Source organism: Sceloporus occidentalis, unplaced genomic scaffold, assembly GCF_023333645.1.
Source record: "Sceloporus occidentalis isolate IW3139 unplaced genomic scaffold, rSceOcc1.0.p SCAF_1, whole genome shotgun sequence".
Lineage (NCBI taxonomy): Eukaryota > Metazoa > Chordata > Lepidosauria > Squamata > Phrynosomatidae > Sceloporus > Sceloporus occidentalis.
In genome coordinates, this window is record NW_028316981.1 from 11,532,136 (window position 1) to 11,547,974 (window position 15,839).

General features: G+C 42.0%; 1 protein-coding gene and 1 pseudogene across 3 annotated transcripts in view; both read left to right on the forward strand.

Annotated features, from left to right (window-relative positions):
* LOC149320739 (uncharacterized) overlaps window positions 1–15,839 on the forward strand; it is a 71,188-nt gene that overhangs the window by 46,049 nt on the left and 9,300 nt on the right. For both annotated transcript variants that reach the window (XM_089502674.1, XM_089502682.1), the window contains 6 exons: window positions 7,783–7,862; window positions 8,244–8,363; window positions 10,033–10,122; window positions 11,107–11,235; window positions 13,544–13,630; window positions 15,460–15,482. In XM_089502674.1, coding sequence (XP_089358800.1) covers window positions 7,783–7,862; window positions 8,244–8,363; window positions 10,033–10,122; window positions 11,107–11,235; window positions 13,544–13,630; window positions 15,460–15,482 — 529 coding nt within the window. The remainder of the gene's footprint in view (window positions 1–7,782; window positions 7,863–8,243; window positions 8,364–10,032; window positions 10,123–11,106; window positions 11,236–13,543; window positions 13,631–15,459; window positions 15,483–15,839) is intronic.
* LOC149320740 (uncharacterized) lies at window positions 417–7,258 on the forward strand (annotated as a pseudogene). The gene is made up of 3 exons (XR_016278009.1): window positions 417–714; window positions 833–1,861; window positions 7,239–7,258. The product of XR_016278009.1 is annotated as an uncharacterized LOC149320740 (transcript).

Sequence of the window (15,839 nt, forward strand, 5' to 3'; positions counted from 1 at the left end):
ATGTATTCTTGGATTCAGTCCTGAACCCATAACAACCAGGAATACACTTGCACTGTTAATGTTCTTGTACACATCCCTGGATATGTTTGAAAGTGGAATCATAATGCTGTAATTGCGCTGTGTCAAATGGCCTTTTGGATGCTGATGAGGATTTTTTAAAATATACTTTTCTTTATAAGGAGCTTTTAGGTCATGTATTTGTTTTGACCAATGCCTCTAATTTCATTATGTTTTGATACTCGGTTCTGTTTTGTGTTTGAATTGCTGGCTTCTTTTATTTAATGTTAATCTGAGCTGCCTTGGGTATCATTTTGGGGGAGAAAAGACAGGATATAAAACTTATAAAAAGATAAAATTAACTTTTTGTGATGTGTGTCTCCCTGATCCTAACACCCCCTCCTACCTCCCTCCTTGGCTTTTCCTTTGTTGTAATTTGGGGAAAGAGGGATACTGGATCATGTAGATTACTGTCTTGCTTTTGAATGCATTTCCTTCTGCTGGTTTGCTCTTTCTGTATCTCACCACTTGGCTGCTGGACTCAATGGCTGCAACACATTTTGAATTCTTTGGTCTCATCCTGACACATCTTGTAGAGTGATGGTCAGGGAAGAGGTGGAAGGGTAAAGAAGAAGTTGAGGGTCATCCAAGCAGCCTGTCTAAAGAAACCCTGGTTATTTTTAACTAGGTCTGCCTTCCACCTTCTCTTACACTGAGGTTAGTAGGTTTTGCCTTCTTTGTTGTTGTTTTTCCATTTCCATAATTTCTGTATTTTTCTCGCCCTACCCTACCCCTTCTTCCCTGCTTGATCTGGGTTCCTTCCCTGTTCCCTCAGATTATCCAGCAACGATGGAGGTGAAACAGGAGATCCTTCAATGCGACGGTCCTGAGATAGCTGAAGGCCATGAGTTGTACCATGAGAAGTCCCATGAGGACGAATCTCTGAAGCCTGCGATCCACAAGGGAGACTGTGAATGGGAGCAGTTTCAGGGGAGGAAGCCAGGGAGGAGATGGCATGGGTCTGTTCCACAAACAGAACAAATGAGAGGCTTTAACAAAGTCCTGTCCTACAAGAGAGAGAGAAAGCATCCTTGCCCTGAATGTGGGAAAAGATTTCACTACCGATCCCAGCTTGCAAAACACCAGCTGATCCACACTGGCATCAGGCCCTACAAATGTGTTGTCTGCGGGAGGAGCTTCCAGAGGAAAGACAATCTTTTTGCACATCAGAAAATCCACACAGGAGAGAAGTGTCACGGTTGCCCTGAGTGTGGGAAAAGCTTCTACGACAGAGGTAAACTGCTGAGACATCAGAGAATCCACTTGGGAGAGAAGCCATTCGACTGTCCCGGGTGTAAAAAGGGCTTTCCAAACAAAGGAAACCTCCTTGTACATCAGACAACCCACACAGGTGAGCGGCTGTATGAGTGCTCTGAGCGTGGGAGACATTTCTACAACAGGATCAGATGGAATAGGCATCAGAGGGTTCAGACTGGGGAGAAAACGTACGACTGCCCGTGGTGTCGTAAGCGATTCTCTCGGAAAGGAAATCTTGCTGCCCACCAGAAAATCCACACAGGGGAGAAGCCGTACCCATGCTCAGAGTGTGGGAAAAGCTTTGGCGAAAAAGCCAAGTTGATTAGACATCAAAGAATACACACAGGAGAAAAACCTTTCTCATGTCTGATGTGTGGGAAAAGCTTTAACCAGCGAGAAACCTTGATGAGGCATCAGCGAGTCCACACAGGAGAGAAACCTTACGAATGCCTGGAGTGCGGGGAGCGCTATGGTCAAAAAGAGACACTGCTTAGACATCAGAGAATGCACGAGGGAGAAAACATCAGTTATGTGCCATAAAGAGGGAGTAGGTTTTGTTTAAATCAGGCATGGGCAAAGTGCAGTTTAAGCATCACATGCATCTCTTGGGGCCCCAAAGTGCCACCCCCCCCCAAAGCCTCCAACTCCCTCACTGTTTGGTTCAGACAAAACAAGAAGTTATAATTAAATGAAAGATTACCCGGTCTGTTTGCCAGCTTGCATGAACATGACATGGGCATACACAAGAGATTTCTTTATATCTTGTCTGATATGTCAACGTTATGAACCCACAGCTGTCCAAATTTCACAAAAATGCAATTAAAACATATTTTTGAATGCTTATGCAGAACAGAGGGAAGGAACTAAAAAAATCAAACGTGTTTTGTGCAAAAGCAAAGAAAGGCAGTTGGAAAATGTCTCCGTTTTTGCAGTTACTTATGGAGAGCAGGAGTCAAGCTGTCTGTTGTTTCCAGCAGCTTCTGTACTTTGAAAAAAGGTTTGTTTTCTGTTTTGTTTAAAAACAAATAAACCACAACTGTGTACACAAAAGAAGTTTAGTGAGAAAATGGACATGAAGGACAACTGATTCAGAGGACAGTACTGATGCCTTAAATTTTAGGTGAAGTTCACTAGTGTTTGGTGACTTAAAACTTTTCTTGTGTTGTGGACAGTCTTTTCCAAGCTGCTGCTTTTTCTTTTTGATTTTTTTGCATTACAGCTACTGTGGGAATGTGCATTCTAATTCAAGTGTGTTACAATCAGAATGGTGAATAAAGAGTTTCAAATGGAAGAGAAAGCATTGCTAGATCTGTTTGTGTGTTTAGATTTGCAAATGTGTGTCTCCTTTCTGCTAAGATGCTTACTACAAGATTTAGCTCATTGGCTGTCATTGGAAATACAAGGCTCACAGCTAGCAGACATAAAAATCTGGATGCTTTGCAGTGTTTTCTAGAAAACTATATGGAGTGAACCAATGAATTGTATAGATGGTGGGGGGAGGAATTCGGTGGCACATGTGTGAACATCTGAGGGATGTCTTCTGTAGTCCTTTGCTCCCTTCCCAGCACTCCATCCCAAAATTTGGGGGGCACTGTCTTGCTTTTGAACTAGTGGAGTTGGCGAGACTAGGGCAAACTTTTAGGAACAGAGATGTATTGCAGGACAAGAGGGAAGTACACCCGGGCCCTTTCATACTACACAATTATAGTGCTATGATTCCACTTTAACTGCCATGGCAACATGCTACGGAATCCTGGGATTTGCAGTTCATATATACTAGGATACACAGGATGAATCCATGGCAGGTAAAGTAGATTCGTAGCCTTGTAATTCTGTTGTGTGAAAGAACCCCCTTTCCAGAAAGTAGTCCAAAAAGGCACATTTTCCTAAGTCTGCTGTAACAGAGATCCTGCTGCTGTTGTTTTCATTTTCCGAAGTTCCTTCTGTGCGTACGGTTCTTTAAAGACGTGCTCCAACAAGACAAATCCTCATCCCAAGGCTTTTGCCATCTGAAATATGAGGGGGTGCTGAAATGTTCTTGGAAGGGAAAGGCTTAGAGCCACAAAACTTATATGATATTCCACATATTCACCCCCAAAGTCTGATGCGCCTGGCACATTGTTCCTCAGGTTTCTCTGACACTTCCAATTTTTCTTCTGAGGTCTGGTCACTGAAATACTGCTCTGCTGCTGCTATCACCTCTGAATCATTCAAAAATTACCTCCCTTTCAAATTCTTTTAAAGATCTGGAAACAGAAAATAGTCAAATGGAGAAAGATCTGATTAATAGGGTGAATGCTTTGGTTGTTTAGCTAACAGAAGCTGCATTTGGATGCAGAATTAATGCAGTTTGACCTTTTTAATGGTTACGGCTCAATGCTATGGATTTCTGGGATTTGCAGTTTTGGGAGATATCTAGCCGCCTCTGTCAGAGAGTGCTGATGTCAGCATAAGCTACAAATCCCAGAAATCCATAGCACTGGGCCATGGCCAGTTAAAGCAGTATCAAATTACATGAGTTCTGCAGTGCGGATGCAACCTTAGTCTACCACAGCTCATGCCACAATTTATTTTGCACCACTAGTCTCAAAGGTGCCATAAGATCCCTTTGCATGGGGATACCTAAGAAAACTACACATCCCAAATTTCCATAGCATGGGGCCATGGCAGCTAAAGTGGAGTCAAACGCTATTATTTCTGTAGTGTGGATGCAACCCTAGTCTACTGAAGCACAGTTAAGTCTCAAAGGTGCTGCATGGTCCCTTCGTGCACACTGATATCTCACAAAACTACAAATCCCATAGTATGGAGCCATGGCAGTTAAAGCGGTGTCAAACTGCATGAATTCTGCAGTCCAGATCCAAACGTTATCTACCAAAGCTCATGCTTTCTTTCATGCAGTTAGTCTCAAAGCTGCTGCAACCTCCCTTCACATGCTGCTGGGTCAGAAAACTACACTTCCCAGAATCTCATAGCACAAAGCCATGGCAGTTAAAGCAGGGTCAAACCATGAATTCTGCACTGCAGAAATAATCCAATTGACACTGCTTTAACTGTTGCGGCTCAGTGCTAGGGATTTCTGGGAACTGGATTTGTGAAACACTGAGCCTTCTCTCTGAGAGGTCTGGTGCCACAATAAACTACAGGTCCCAGGATTCCCCAGTACTGAGGGCAGTTAAAGTGGTCTCAAAGTGGATTATTTTTGCAGTGTGGCTTGGACCAAAGCCCATGCCACAACTCTTTCTCACACAGCCTCAAAGGTTTGCATGCTGACATTTCACAAAAGTACAAATCCGAGAATCCCATAGCAGTTATAGTGGTTTCAAACTGCATTACGTAATTCTACAGTGCAGGTGCAACCCTAATCTAACCAAAGTTCAGGCTACAATTTATTTCACACAGTTAATTAGATATCAGATACCCTACAGTTCCTAGAATCCCATAGCATGGAGCCATGGCAGTTAAACCGATGCCAAACTGCACGAATTCTGGAGTTCAAATGCAATCCTTGTCTACCTAATCAAAGCTCATGCTACAACTTCTTTTGCACAGTTAGGCCCAAAACACACTGAAGAAATAATCCAATTTAACTGCTCTGGCTCAGTGCTAGGGAATTCTGGGAACTGTAGTTTTGTGAGACATTCTGCCTTCTCTGTCAGAGACAGCTCTGGTGCCACAAGACACTACAGTTCTCAGGATTTCTGCAGCATTAAGCCAGGGCAGTTAAAGCAGTCTCAAACTGAATTATTTCCACAGTGTGTGTTTTGGACCAAAGGTGCTGCAAGGTCCCTTTGCATGCTGACACGTTGCAAAACTACAAAATCCCAGAATCCCATACCAATTATACTGGTGCCAAACTGAGTTAATGTTGCAGTGCAAATGCGACCCTAGTCTACAGCTCAGGCTACCTGGCACGCTGATACATCAGAAAACTACACATCCCAGAATACCATAGCATGGAGGCAAGGAAGTTAAAGCGGTGTCAAACCATGTCAATTGTGCAGTGTAGATGCAGCTAATTTTTTGTTTTGTTTTGTTTTTTAGTTACCGGCTCCTTATTTCTGGCAACCAGAGGTCCAGAAAGTTTAAAAACGAGACATTTTCCTCGTCATATATATTAAATGATAATAATAATTTAATTTTAATTTTCGCACTCCAACCCCAGGAACTGTATCCTATTCTACACAGTGCCACTTTAATCCAGTTTCATCCCAGTTTCTGCCTTACACACTTCTAAAAAAGAGTCAGTATTAACCCTTCACAGAAAAAGAGGACTCCTTTTTAAAAAAAATCTGTGGTAAATTATACTCCCAAAATAATAATAATAAAAAAAAATAAAATGTTAAAAAGCTCCATTTAGGCCAGTAATTCCCCCCAAACTGTGTCCTTTAAGGGATTTTTTTGGACTTCATCTCCCAGAATCCCAGGCTATTGGCCAACGTGGCTGAGGCTTCTGGGAGCTGAAGTCCAAAAAAACCCCTTAAAGGCCACCGTTTGTTGGGGGGGGAGACTCGTTGATTATAGGCCATTATTTCCCTCAGGGCCGGTCCTGAGGGTGCCTTCTTCCTCCGCGCAAGGGAGCCTGGGAAGTGTAGTTTGGGAACAGGCCTCAGAGCGGCCATTTTGAGCTCCCAGGTCTGCTTTGGGAAACTACAACCCCCAGAGTTCGCCATTTCTCTGGTACTTTCTGAGGTGGTTTAAGTTTGAGGTCACATAGCCATTCCTCCTCAAAGACCCTCACATTCAGGAGCTTGAATAAAGGCCTCTCTCTTGCCATGTTTGTGTCTGAAACCGTGTCTCTTTTATCATTTATTTGAGGGAAGGACTTCCTGAGGTGAAGGGTGGCAGGGAGGGGGTGGATGGCACTCTGCACATGCTCAGAGGCTCCCCCCTCCTCATCAGCGTTGACGCCCCGGAAAGCGGCGGCGGCTGTTTCCTTTTCCGTCCCTATGAGCTGCTGCTGCTGCTGCTGTTGCTGCAAAAGGGGGAAGAGCTTATTTTGGCCCAGGCTGCATTCTGCACTCTGCACATGCTCAGAGGAACCCTCGCCTGGACGAATTGCAACAGCAGCAGCAGCAGCAGCAAGGCCTGGACTCCAGCTCAGCCTCCCTTTTTGGGACAAGGGTGAGGTGAGACCTGGCCCTGCTTCATCCTTGGCAAGGGTTTGGGGATATTATTTTATATATAAAACAACAACAAAAATACTTTCTGCACATGCTCCAGAGCATTTTTCCTTTTTCATCCTATTCCTTCTTTTAAAAAAATCCTGTCTCTTTGCTTCTCTTATTATTATTATTTTAAAGAAAAAGGAAAGCTCTCTGTACATGCTCCAGAGCAGTTTTGTTTTTCATCCTGTTCCTTCTTAAAAAACAATCCTGTTCCTTTGCTGCTTTTCTTATTCTTCTAAAAAAGGAAAGCTTTCTGTACATGCTCCAGAGCACTTTTCTTTTTCATCCTGTTCCTCCAACCATTTGCTCTTTTATTCTTCTTCTTCCCCTTCTTTTTACATCCTTTTTAAGACAAAGGAAAGCATTCTGTACATGCTCCAAAATATTTTTATTTTTAATCCTCTTCTTTTATCTCTTTCTTTTTCATTTTAAGAAAAGGAATACTTTCTGTACATGCTCCAAGGCATTTTCCTTTTCAGTCCTGTTCCTCCACCCATTGCTTCCTTTCTTCTTCTTCTTTTCCCATTCTTCTTTTTTAGAAAAAGGAATACTTTACATGCACCGAGGCCTTTTTCCTTTTTCATCCTTTTTCCTCAGCCGTTGCCTCTTTTCTTCTTCTTTTTCTTTTCGAGAGAAAGGAATACTTTCTGTACATGCTGAACAGCTTTAAACAACCGCAACAAAAACCATGCCCCTTCATCCCTTTGCCTTTTTGGACCAATTCCTATTCTTATTCTTTTTCTTCTCCTCTTCCAGACAGCTGGGTGTTGAGGTGAGCCTGCTTGCTTCCTGGGGTGCCAGTGGCACTCTACATATGTTCAGAGGCATTGTTGGCATCTCCAAGCAGGATGTGTTAGGGAATGCAGGGCCAACTTTTCAGCTGAAGCTCTTCAGATCTCAGTCTTGGATGGTGTGGACTCATCATACACACACACACACACATATGCACACTTGTAGTTACAGATTTTCAGAATGAAAAGAGCCCTCCCACCTGTTTCTCTGCCTCACTGAGGTGCATCTACACTGTAAAGATAATTCAGTGTGACACAACTGTAACTGCTTGGGATTTGTAGTTTGGCGAGGGACCAGCCAGCTTTGGCAGAGAAGGCTAAAAGACCTTGCAAAACTACAAAGTCCAGGACTCAACAAGATGGAGCTGCAGCACTTAAAGTGGTGTCAAACTGCATTATTTCTACAGTGTTGGTGCACCGTAAGACAAGGGTGGTTTATTTTCTTTTCAGCTTTCTTTTCAGCCCCTTTTGGAAACTGGCTGACCAGTCTCTCCTTCCCTCCCTAACAGGTTCACCACATTGTCCTGGGGACCATCACAGATTGATCATGGATGCCGAAACAGAAAAGATTGCACAGGAGAAAATGCAGGTATGAGTTGAAAGAAGAGAGAAATAATCCAATTTGAGACTGCTTTAACTGCCCTGGCTTAGTGCCAGGAATCCTGGGACTTGTAGTTTGTTGTGGCACCAGAGCTCTGACAGAGAAGGCTAAATGTCTCACAAAACAACTCAGAGCAGCCTCCAATGGCTCATAGGGGTGGGAAATTTGTCTCCAGAACCTTTGAACCTCACCACCCACAATAAATTGAATAGACTAGAAGGGAATGTTAAACACTTAATTGGGTTCTGTTGAGGTACATTTACGGACTAATGACACACTGCACATTTGGGATTGTATGTTACTTTAAAATGCATGTTTAAATGAAGCATGGATGCTACATTTTCATTCCCCTTTCGTTTTTTCCTTCAGGATGTAGTAGAGGAGTATCTGGATAACATGAACGATAAAACGGATGAGTCAAGAGACTGTGAACAGGTGCTGCAAGGAGACAGCAAAGAGAATGAACAGGCAACCATCAATTCATTACTAGTAGGAATTACATTTTCCTTTTTCAGCACCTTGATCTTGTTGCACTAAATTAGGAAATCATCCCTTAGATGCAGTGACAGGCAAGTCTGGGTAGAGCCAGCTAGTTACAGCTCATGGAGTTCTGTTGGTGGGGTCTATAGGGGGCCCAAGATAGGAATCAGAGGCTTGAATAGAGATAGGACCAGTCAGGAATAGAGATGGGGCCAGGTAGAAAAAGAGATAGGACTGTAGAGGGTAGATTTGAATTGCAGTTTTACTTATGCTCAGGAGTTGAAAATTATAGTATTGAATTGTATCGAGGGCAAAGTTTGGCAGGATGAAGGATTCAGGTCATGTCAGATTCTCTGCTCTGTAATGTAAACAACCCTGAAATGGCTCCTAAGTGAAGATATAACCCAAATAAAAATAAGTACTGCAGAGACAGTTTGGAGACAATAAAAAAGAAAACATATTGATAATAGTTTGACTGGTGGGTACGCACGAGGAATAGAGACATATGTTATTTATTTGTGATCTTCCCAATGTTTTGGAACTCCATTTCCCACCAGCCCCAGACAGCCTGGCCAGTGGTGAGAGATCAGGATTTGTCCACCTCCAATACAAAGGGTGGGGAATGATAAAACAGGAGGACTACCTCAAGACGGTGAAAGGTAACCTTTTGGAAACGAAATTGATTTCCCTTCATCCATAGCCACACTGGCCAGTAACAAGAGCTGTTGAGAATCAGAGTTCATACCCACTCCTGCCTTAGTACAGCTGTTCCCAACCAGGTATTGTCTATTTACTCTTTACCATTTACCATGTTACCTGGGGTTGGTGGGTACTTCAGTCCACAAAGTTTGTTAATTGGCAGATTAGGAAAGCTGCATTAAAGATAGGTTCAGCGGCTTGCCCGATCATTTCTTCTCATAGAACAGAAGTATTATGTCCTATTTAGCATTTGGCAAGAAAGTTTTATTATTCTAGATTACCAGTAGGAACTGCAGCAGAAAATTGCAGCATAAATTGTTTCTTCCTTCAGGATTGCAGCTTTGATCGTTTCAGAAGAGCGGTATACAAATAAAGTATATTATTATATTAAGTATATTATCCTGTTTCATTTTCCCACCGAAAATAGCCAGTCAGCTTTCCAAAGCTACTGTGCATGTTTTCAAGGTCTCTTCTCCTTCCTGTGCTCCAAATATAGGGTTTTTACTTAACTATCTTTCACGCATTTGCAAACCTTGAGTTTCCTGAAGTTTGCTGATAACGCCTTTTAATTCATTAGTGGTGCCTGTTTGAACACATAAAGGAACAGCACTCAGTGTGGACACTGGAAATAGAAGTAATTGCAATGAATTACAATAGGTGTAAGATGGGTTATCTCCTTAAATGTTATTTTTTGTTAAAATATTTTTAACCCACCCTATTTTGATAATATCTATGGGAGGGTACATTTTAAATGTAAGCCAAATTAAAGCCATTGTGTGCTCCCACAGCCTAGACAGGGCTTCACCTTGGGCCTCAAAAATTTGGAGAAGAGCCACTTTTTAATTTGATACTGGAATTAGGCCTTTGTCAGTGCCAGTCTGGCCTCTGGGGGATTCTACAGCTGGAGCATCACAGCAGACTCTTTAAAACGGCTTTCTTTGGTCTTAATTGCAGTTGTTTAACAGGCACTTTGTTCTAGGAGGTGGACCATTTTTCTGGGTTTATGGATGGACAGTTATCTGCTTCCCAAGATACTCCCAGTCTTTCTTCCTCACTGCAGGATCATGAGGTAGGGGCATAGTAAATTGTTTACAACAATTGTTATACACAGCGGATCCTGGAACCAAACCCCAGCTTATAACAAGGGTCCACAGTATTCCTTGCCTATGAAGACCTTTCCTGTGAAATTCATAGAGTTGCTATAAATTGACAGGCAAGTTGAAGGCACATCCCTATTTTTCACCGTGTAGTGGTTTAAAACAGAAGGGTAACTCTGGTGCTTTAACCAAAATGGTGAAAGGTCTGGAAACTATGCCCTATAAGGGATGGCTTAGGGAGCTGGGTATATTTAGCCTGGAAAAGAGAAGTTTATGAGGTGATGTGATAGCCATGTTTAAATATTTGAAGGGATGTCTTATTGAGGATGGAGCAAGCTTGATTTCTGCTGCTCCAGAGACTACAAAGTGGAGCAAGGGATTCAACCTACAGGAAAAGAGATTCAAGCTAAACAGTAATAAGAACTTCCTGATAATAGGAGCTATTTGACAGTGGAAAACGCTGTCTCTGAGAGTTGTGGGGTCTTCTTCTTTGGAGGTTTTTAAACAGGGCTGGATGGCCATCTGTCGGGGGTGCTTTGATTGTGTGTTCCTGTATGACAGAGTATTAGACTTGATGATCCTTGTGGTCTATTCCAACTCTGTGATTCTATCATTCTATGCCACCTTAGTTTTAGCAAGTAAAAAACAATACAATATATATCTTTGGAGGTTTTTAAACAGAGGCTGGATGGCCATCTGTCGGGGGTGCTTTGATTATGCATTTCTGCACAGTGGGGGATTGGACTGGGTGACCCTTGAAGTCTCTTCCAACTCTAGAATTATAAGAATATTCCTGCAGACTGGCAGACAAAAAAGTATAAAGGGAATCAGTAACAGGACTGTCCTCATGCACTTTTCTCATTGAGTTCTTTGAACCACAGAAATGTCTATGGTGCTCTGATTTGGAACAAAATTCAGTGATTTTTTTTTTCTTTCTTTCCCACTTCCCTCCCCAGGAATCAAAGGAGACTCTGACAGACCTCTTAGAAACTGGAGAAAACAGGATTAAAACGGAGGATGAGAGTAGCAGTGAAGAATTAATAACTGAAGATGCCAAAGAAGAGAAATACAGAAATCATGACAAGGTACTAATGAGCTTTTGGTAGTTTGTAGGGGGAGGAGAAATTGCTTTCTTGGACAACAGCTTTCAAAATCTCCTAGCTAACATGGCCTGAGTCCATGCTGATTGAGGGATTCTGGGAGTTACAGTCCAGTGAAGGGACCTGACCTCAGGATGTTGCTGTCTGTCTTCCTCTGTCTTCACAACAGCCTTGTGAGGTGTTTTAGAAGTTTGGAAGCAAATAGATTTGTAGCTGACCCTGATTCTGGGTCACTGGGGGTGTTTCTACACTGTAGAAATGCAGTTTGACACCACTTCAACTGCCATGGCTCCATCCTGGGATTTGTAGTTTTGTGATACGCTGGCACTCTTTGGCAGAGAAGGCTAAAGACCTTGTTAAACTACAGTTCCCAGTATTCTACAGGGTGGAGCTAGAGCACTTAAAGTGGTGTCAAATTGCATTATTTTCTATAGTATAGATGCATGCTGTATCATGGATGGAAAGCCAGCATTCTTTGCTCCTCATTTTGAGACAGGAAGAAATGAGCACTTTTAAACTACACAGTTTGATTCCATGTCAACTGGCTTGGTTTCATTGTGTGGAATCCTGGGATCTGCAGTTTTGAAAGGGGTATGTAGAATTCTCAGTTGGAAAGCTCTGGTGCCTGACAAAACTACAAACCCTAGGATTCTGTAGGTTGCACCCATAGCAGTTCCAAGTGGAATCTGAGTGCTATGTTTGTGTTATATTAAAGGTCCCCTGGAAGTTATCATTTAACCATAGTGCAGCATAATTGTTAGGATGTTGCTTTGTCATGCAATTCTTGAGTGATCTTGGATCAATCATGCACTCTCTAAGGCTGGCTGGCTGGCTTACCTCACATGGTTGTTGTGCAGAGAAAGTGGGGAGAAAGAAGATCTATTGAGCTCATTGGAGGGAGGGTGGGATACAAATAAATAAATAGGTTCCTATTTTGTCCAACATGGGAAGAAACAAAGTTATTAAACTGTAGGTCTGAAGTTAGTTTACTGTCATGGTTTATTCCAAAGCTGAAAACTATAATAATAATAATAATAATAATAATAATAATAAGTTTTATTTATATACCGCTATTCCAAAGATCATAGCGGTAAACAGCAAGTAAGCTAATTAGCAAGTAAGTTATAATTTGCTGGTTCAGATGTAATGGAAAACTGTGCTAAAAGAGAGCCTTTTGGTGTACTTATGACTTTGCAAAAGAAGGAGCAAAGGGACCACAAGTGTCCAAAAGAGGCTTACTCAAATCTTTAATTTATTTAATCATGATATGCTGATTCATTGTGCTGTTTTTCAACTTGGTTTGAGTGTTGTCTTATTTGAAACTTAGGCCTGTTATAGATGGGGCACCCTCTTCCAGACGCCCCTAACCCTAGCATGGACTGAGTCTGTAACAAATGGCGGTGGTCATTCCACACAGCCACCACCATTTTGACGTAACGGACGCTCTGCGTCCGCACTTCGCGTGGCGGAAGTGATGCCGCAAGTGATTTTCACACTCCTTTGCTGCATCCGGGAACCGCGCCGTTTGGCTGCTGCGGTTTCCGGACGCAGCAACTGGCGGCGGCAGCAGACTGCCGCATTTCGGCAGTCTGTAACTCGCCTTAATGAAATTTCAGGATGGTGAAATATTGACTATACTCTTGCATTACAATGAGCCATAATGTGGTTTGTTGAAATGTGGTTTGTTATGATGTGCAGACTCACTTCTGCTAGCAATCCAAAGTTTGTTAATTAGCAAACCATATTCGGAACCCACATTTATTAGTTTTTTGTGGGTTTTTCGGGCTATGTGGCCATGTTCTAGCAGAGTTTCTTCCTGATGTTTCTCCAGCAGAAAACTATGGATGCCGGCCATGAAAGCCTTCAACTTCCCATGTTTATTAGGTTAGGCATCATGCTTTCTTTAAACCATAGCTGTTGTGACATGGCTTGTCCTTGGTTTGTTTCACTAGCAGTCCACCATGAAACAGAGGCCCTAAACCATGGCTTGTCCCTGGTTTGTTCGCTAGCAGTCCACCCACCATGAAACAGAGGCATACAAAATTTCTAGGGCAGAAGCAAACCAGTCATGGGGAAGATAAGCCATGGTTTGTTTGTTTAATCATGCACTTCATAGCTTAAACAACAAAACATAATTAACACACGTGGTGGCTTATTGTGATTTACAAGTGTATCCATTGTTTGATTGTGTTATTAATCTTTAATATTTTTTAAAATAGAGGCGAAGCCAGCAAAAGAATAGCCTACCTTTTGGTTTTGTTAACAGTACTGTTTCCCCCCTTTTTATTCAAAGGTGTCAGTTGATACAGAAGTGATTGACCCAAAAACAGAGGGGGATACAGAGGATGGACAGGGAGAGAACAACAGCAAGGAGATTGTGGTAGGTTTCTAGGATGCCCTCCAGTCTCTGTTGTGTGGAGTACCTACCACCTCAAATAGCCAAGGTCTGGGAACGAGGAGTTAACGTCTTGTCCTACAGCCCTCACTTAATTTTTGTAAGTGTCAGGGATTTTCTCTGCCTATGTTCAAGATCTGCTTTTTTCCGAAAGCTTCAAACTGTGGTCAAGCTAAATTAAGATGACATCTGCTTATTATGCTTTCTTCCCATTAGACATATGAAAAACTAGAACAAAAACAGAAAAAATACAGGGAGAAAAAACTTGGGTGTTGTTGTTTTTTCCTGCTTCCATTTTCCCCTCCAAGCTAACCTTTTGCTGGAAAAATTATGAGATTTTTTAAAATTATGAATGCATTTAAAGGTGTTCCTATATTTACATCCCTCACATTATTTCTAAAAGCTACATAGTGGTTAGATTTTTGTTTAAGGCTGCTGCCACGCTGGAGAAATTAAAGCAGTTTGACACCACTTTAACTGCCATGACTCAGTGCTACGGAAATCTGAGATCTGTAATTTTGTGAGATATTTAGCCTTCCCTGTCAGAGAACTCTGGTGGTCCATGAAACTAAAAATCCCAGAAGTCCATAGCATATTTTTCTCATTTTTTTCTTTTTTCTCATTTTTTTTCCTTTTTCTCAGTTGTCTGGTGTTTTTATCTTTTTGTGGGACAGTTGACATGATGGTACAGATGCACACACACACAGAATCATAAGCTGTCTTAGTAGCAGTGTGTTGATATGACATGTAAACTGTCATTCCAACTGAGAGGTTATCATTTAAAAATGTGCTATTATCCGTTGGAACATCTTGTGGCAATTAGTTCCACAAATCCAATTCTGCCTTAGGCAGTGTTATACTGTTGAACCTTGACTTTCTCAGCTTTAAATTTTGCAAATTTGATTATTTGTTAGTTTGCCATCAATAATTAAATGCAATTAAAAAAAAAAGGTTTTGCAGCCTATTGCAGAAAATCAAAGACAACACACATAGATTAGAAAATGTAGCGAAAACTAAAAAAAAGTTTAGTAACTCATAAATGCATGAAATAACACTGAGTATCCCTATTTCCCCATCCACCTCGGAGCCTTGCCTAGCACTGGTCACCCTGCTGTGGCTTCATTCCTCCTCTCCAGCCATGTCCAGGACTACGAGGCCTGGCATGCCCCACTACAGTAGGATGGAACTCGGGTTCCTTTGCCGATAGAAATAGCAACATAGACTGGGGTCCAAAACATACAGCAGGAATAATTCAGTTTGAAACCACTTTAACTGCCCTGGCTCAGTGCTAAGGAATGCTAGAAATTGCAGATTGTAGTGGCAGCAGAGTTGTCTGACAGAGAAGGCTAAATGCCTCACAAAACTACAGTTCTCAGAATTCCCTAGCATTGAGCCAGGGTAGTTAAAACAGTCTCAAACTGGATTATTTCTGCAGTGTGTTTAAGACTGGGGGCGGGGGGTAGAGATATTCATTATTTTTCCACTTTTGCAGCAGTCCTGTATCCCAAACACCTGTGAATATAGAGGGCCGACTGTATTTCTTTCTACTTATCTCTTCACGTCTTGTCTTGCCTTATGCAACAAGTTTATTGATTAGTCAACTGACCATATCAACAACTGATCATATCTACAATAAAATACATGATATCAAAATACATACAGGGATAAAACTGAGTCACTCCTTGAACTCATAAAATTAACTAAAAAGTTAAAAAGTTATGATTCCACTGGACTTTTGCTTTCTAGAAAAAGCAAAAGTTTTTCTTCTGTGCATCTTACCATTCATGTCCTTTCTTCCCCTTTCTTCCCTGCAGGAAGCTGGAAGCATCAAGAGCAGGTAAGAACCAAGCTGTTACATGGCCATTTTTTGAGTTCTGTATTTCTGTGCAGCTGATTCTCCTCCTCCTCCAGTATCACAAAGTTTCTCTTCCTTCAGTCAACCTGGAGTAGTCCTTGGTGATATGTGACCGTCTTAAAATGTTTTCTTCCAGTTTCTCTCATAAGGGAAAAGGAGCCAGAAGGGATTTCAGGTTGTAAGGAAAATGAAACACCAGTGCTGTGGGGCAACTATTAGTTTGTTTGTTTTACTGGTAATATGATTCCAGGACTTGCTATGTCAGGGGTGGGGAGCAATCCATTGGCCCCCAGTTCAGCCCTCTAGCATTCCCTAGATAACCATGCTCCCTTCCCCATT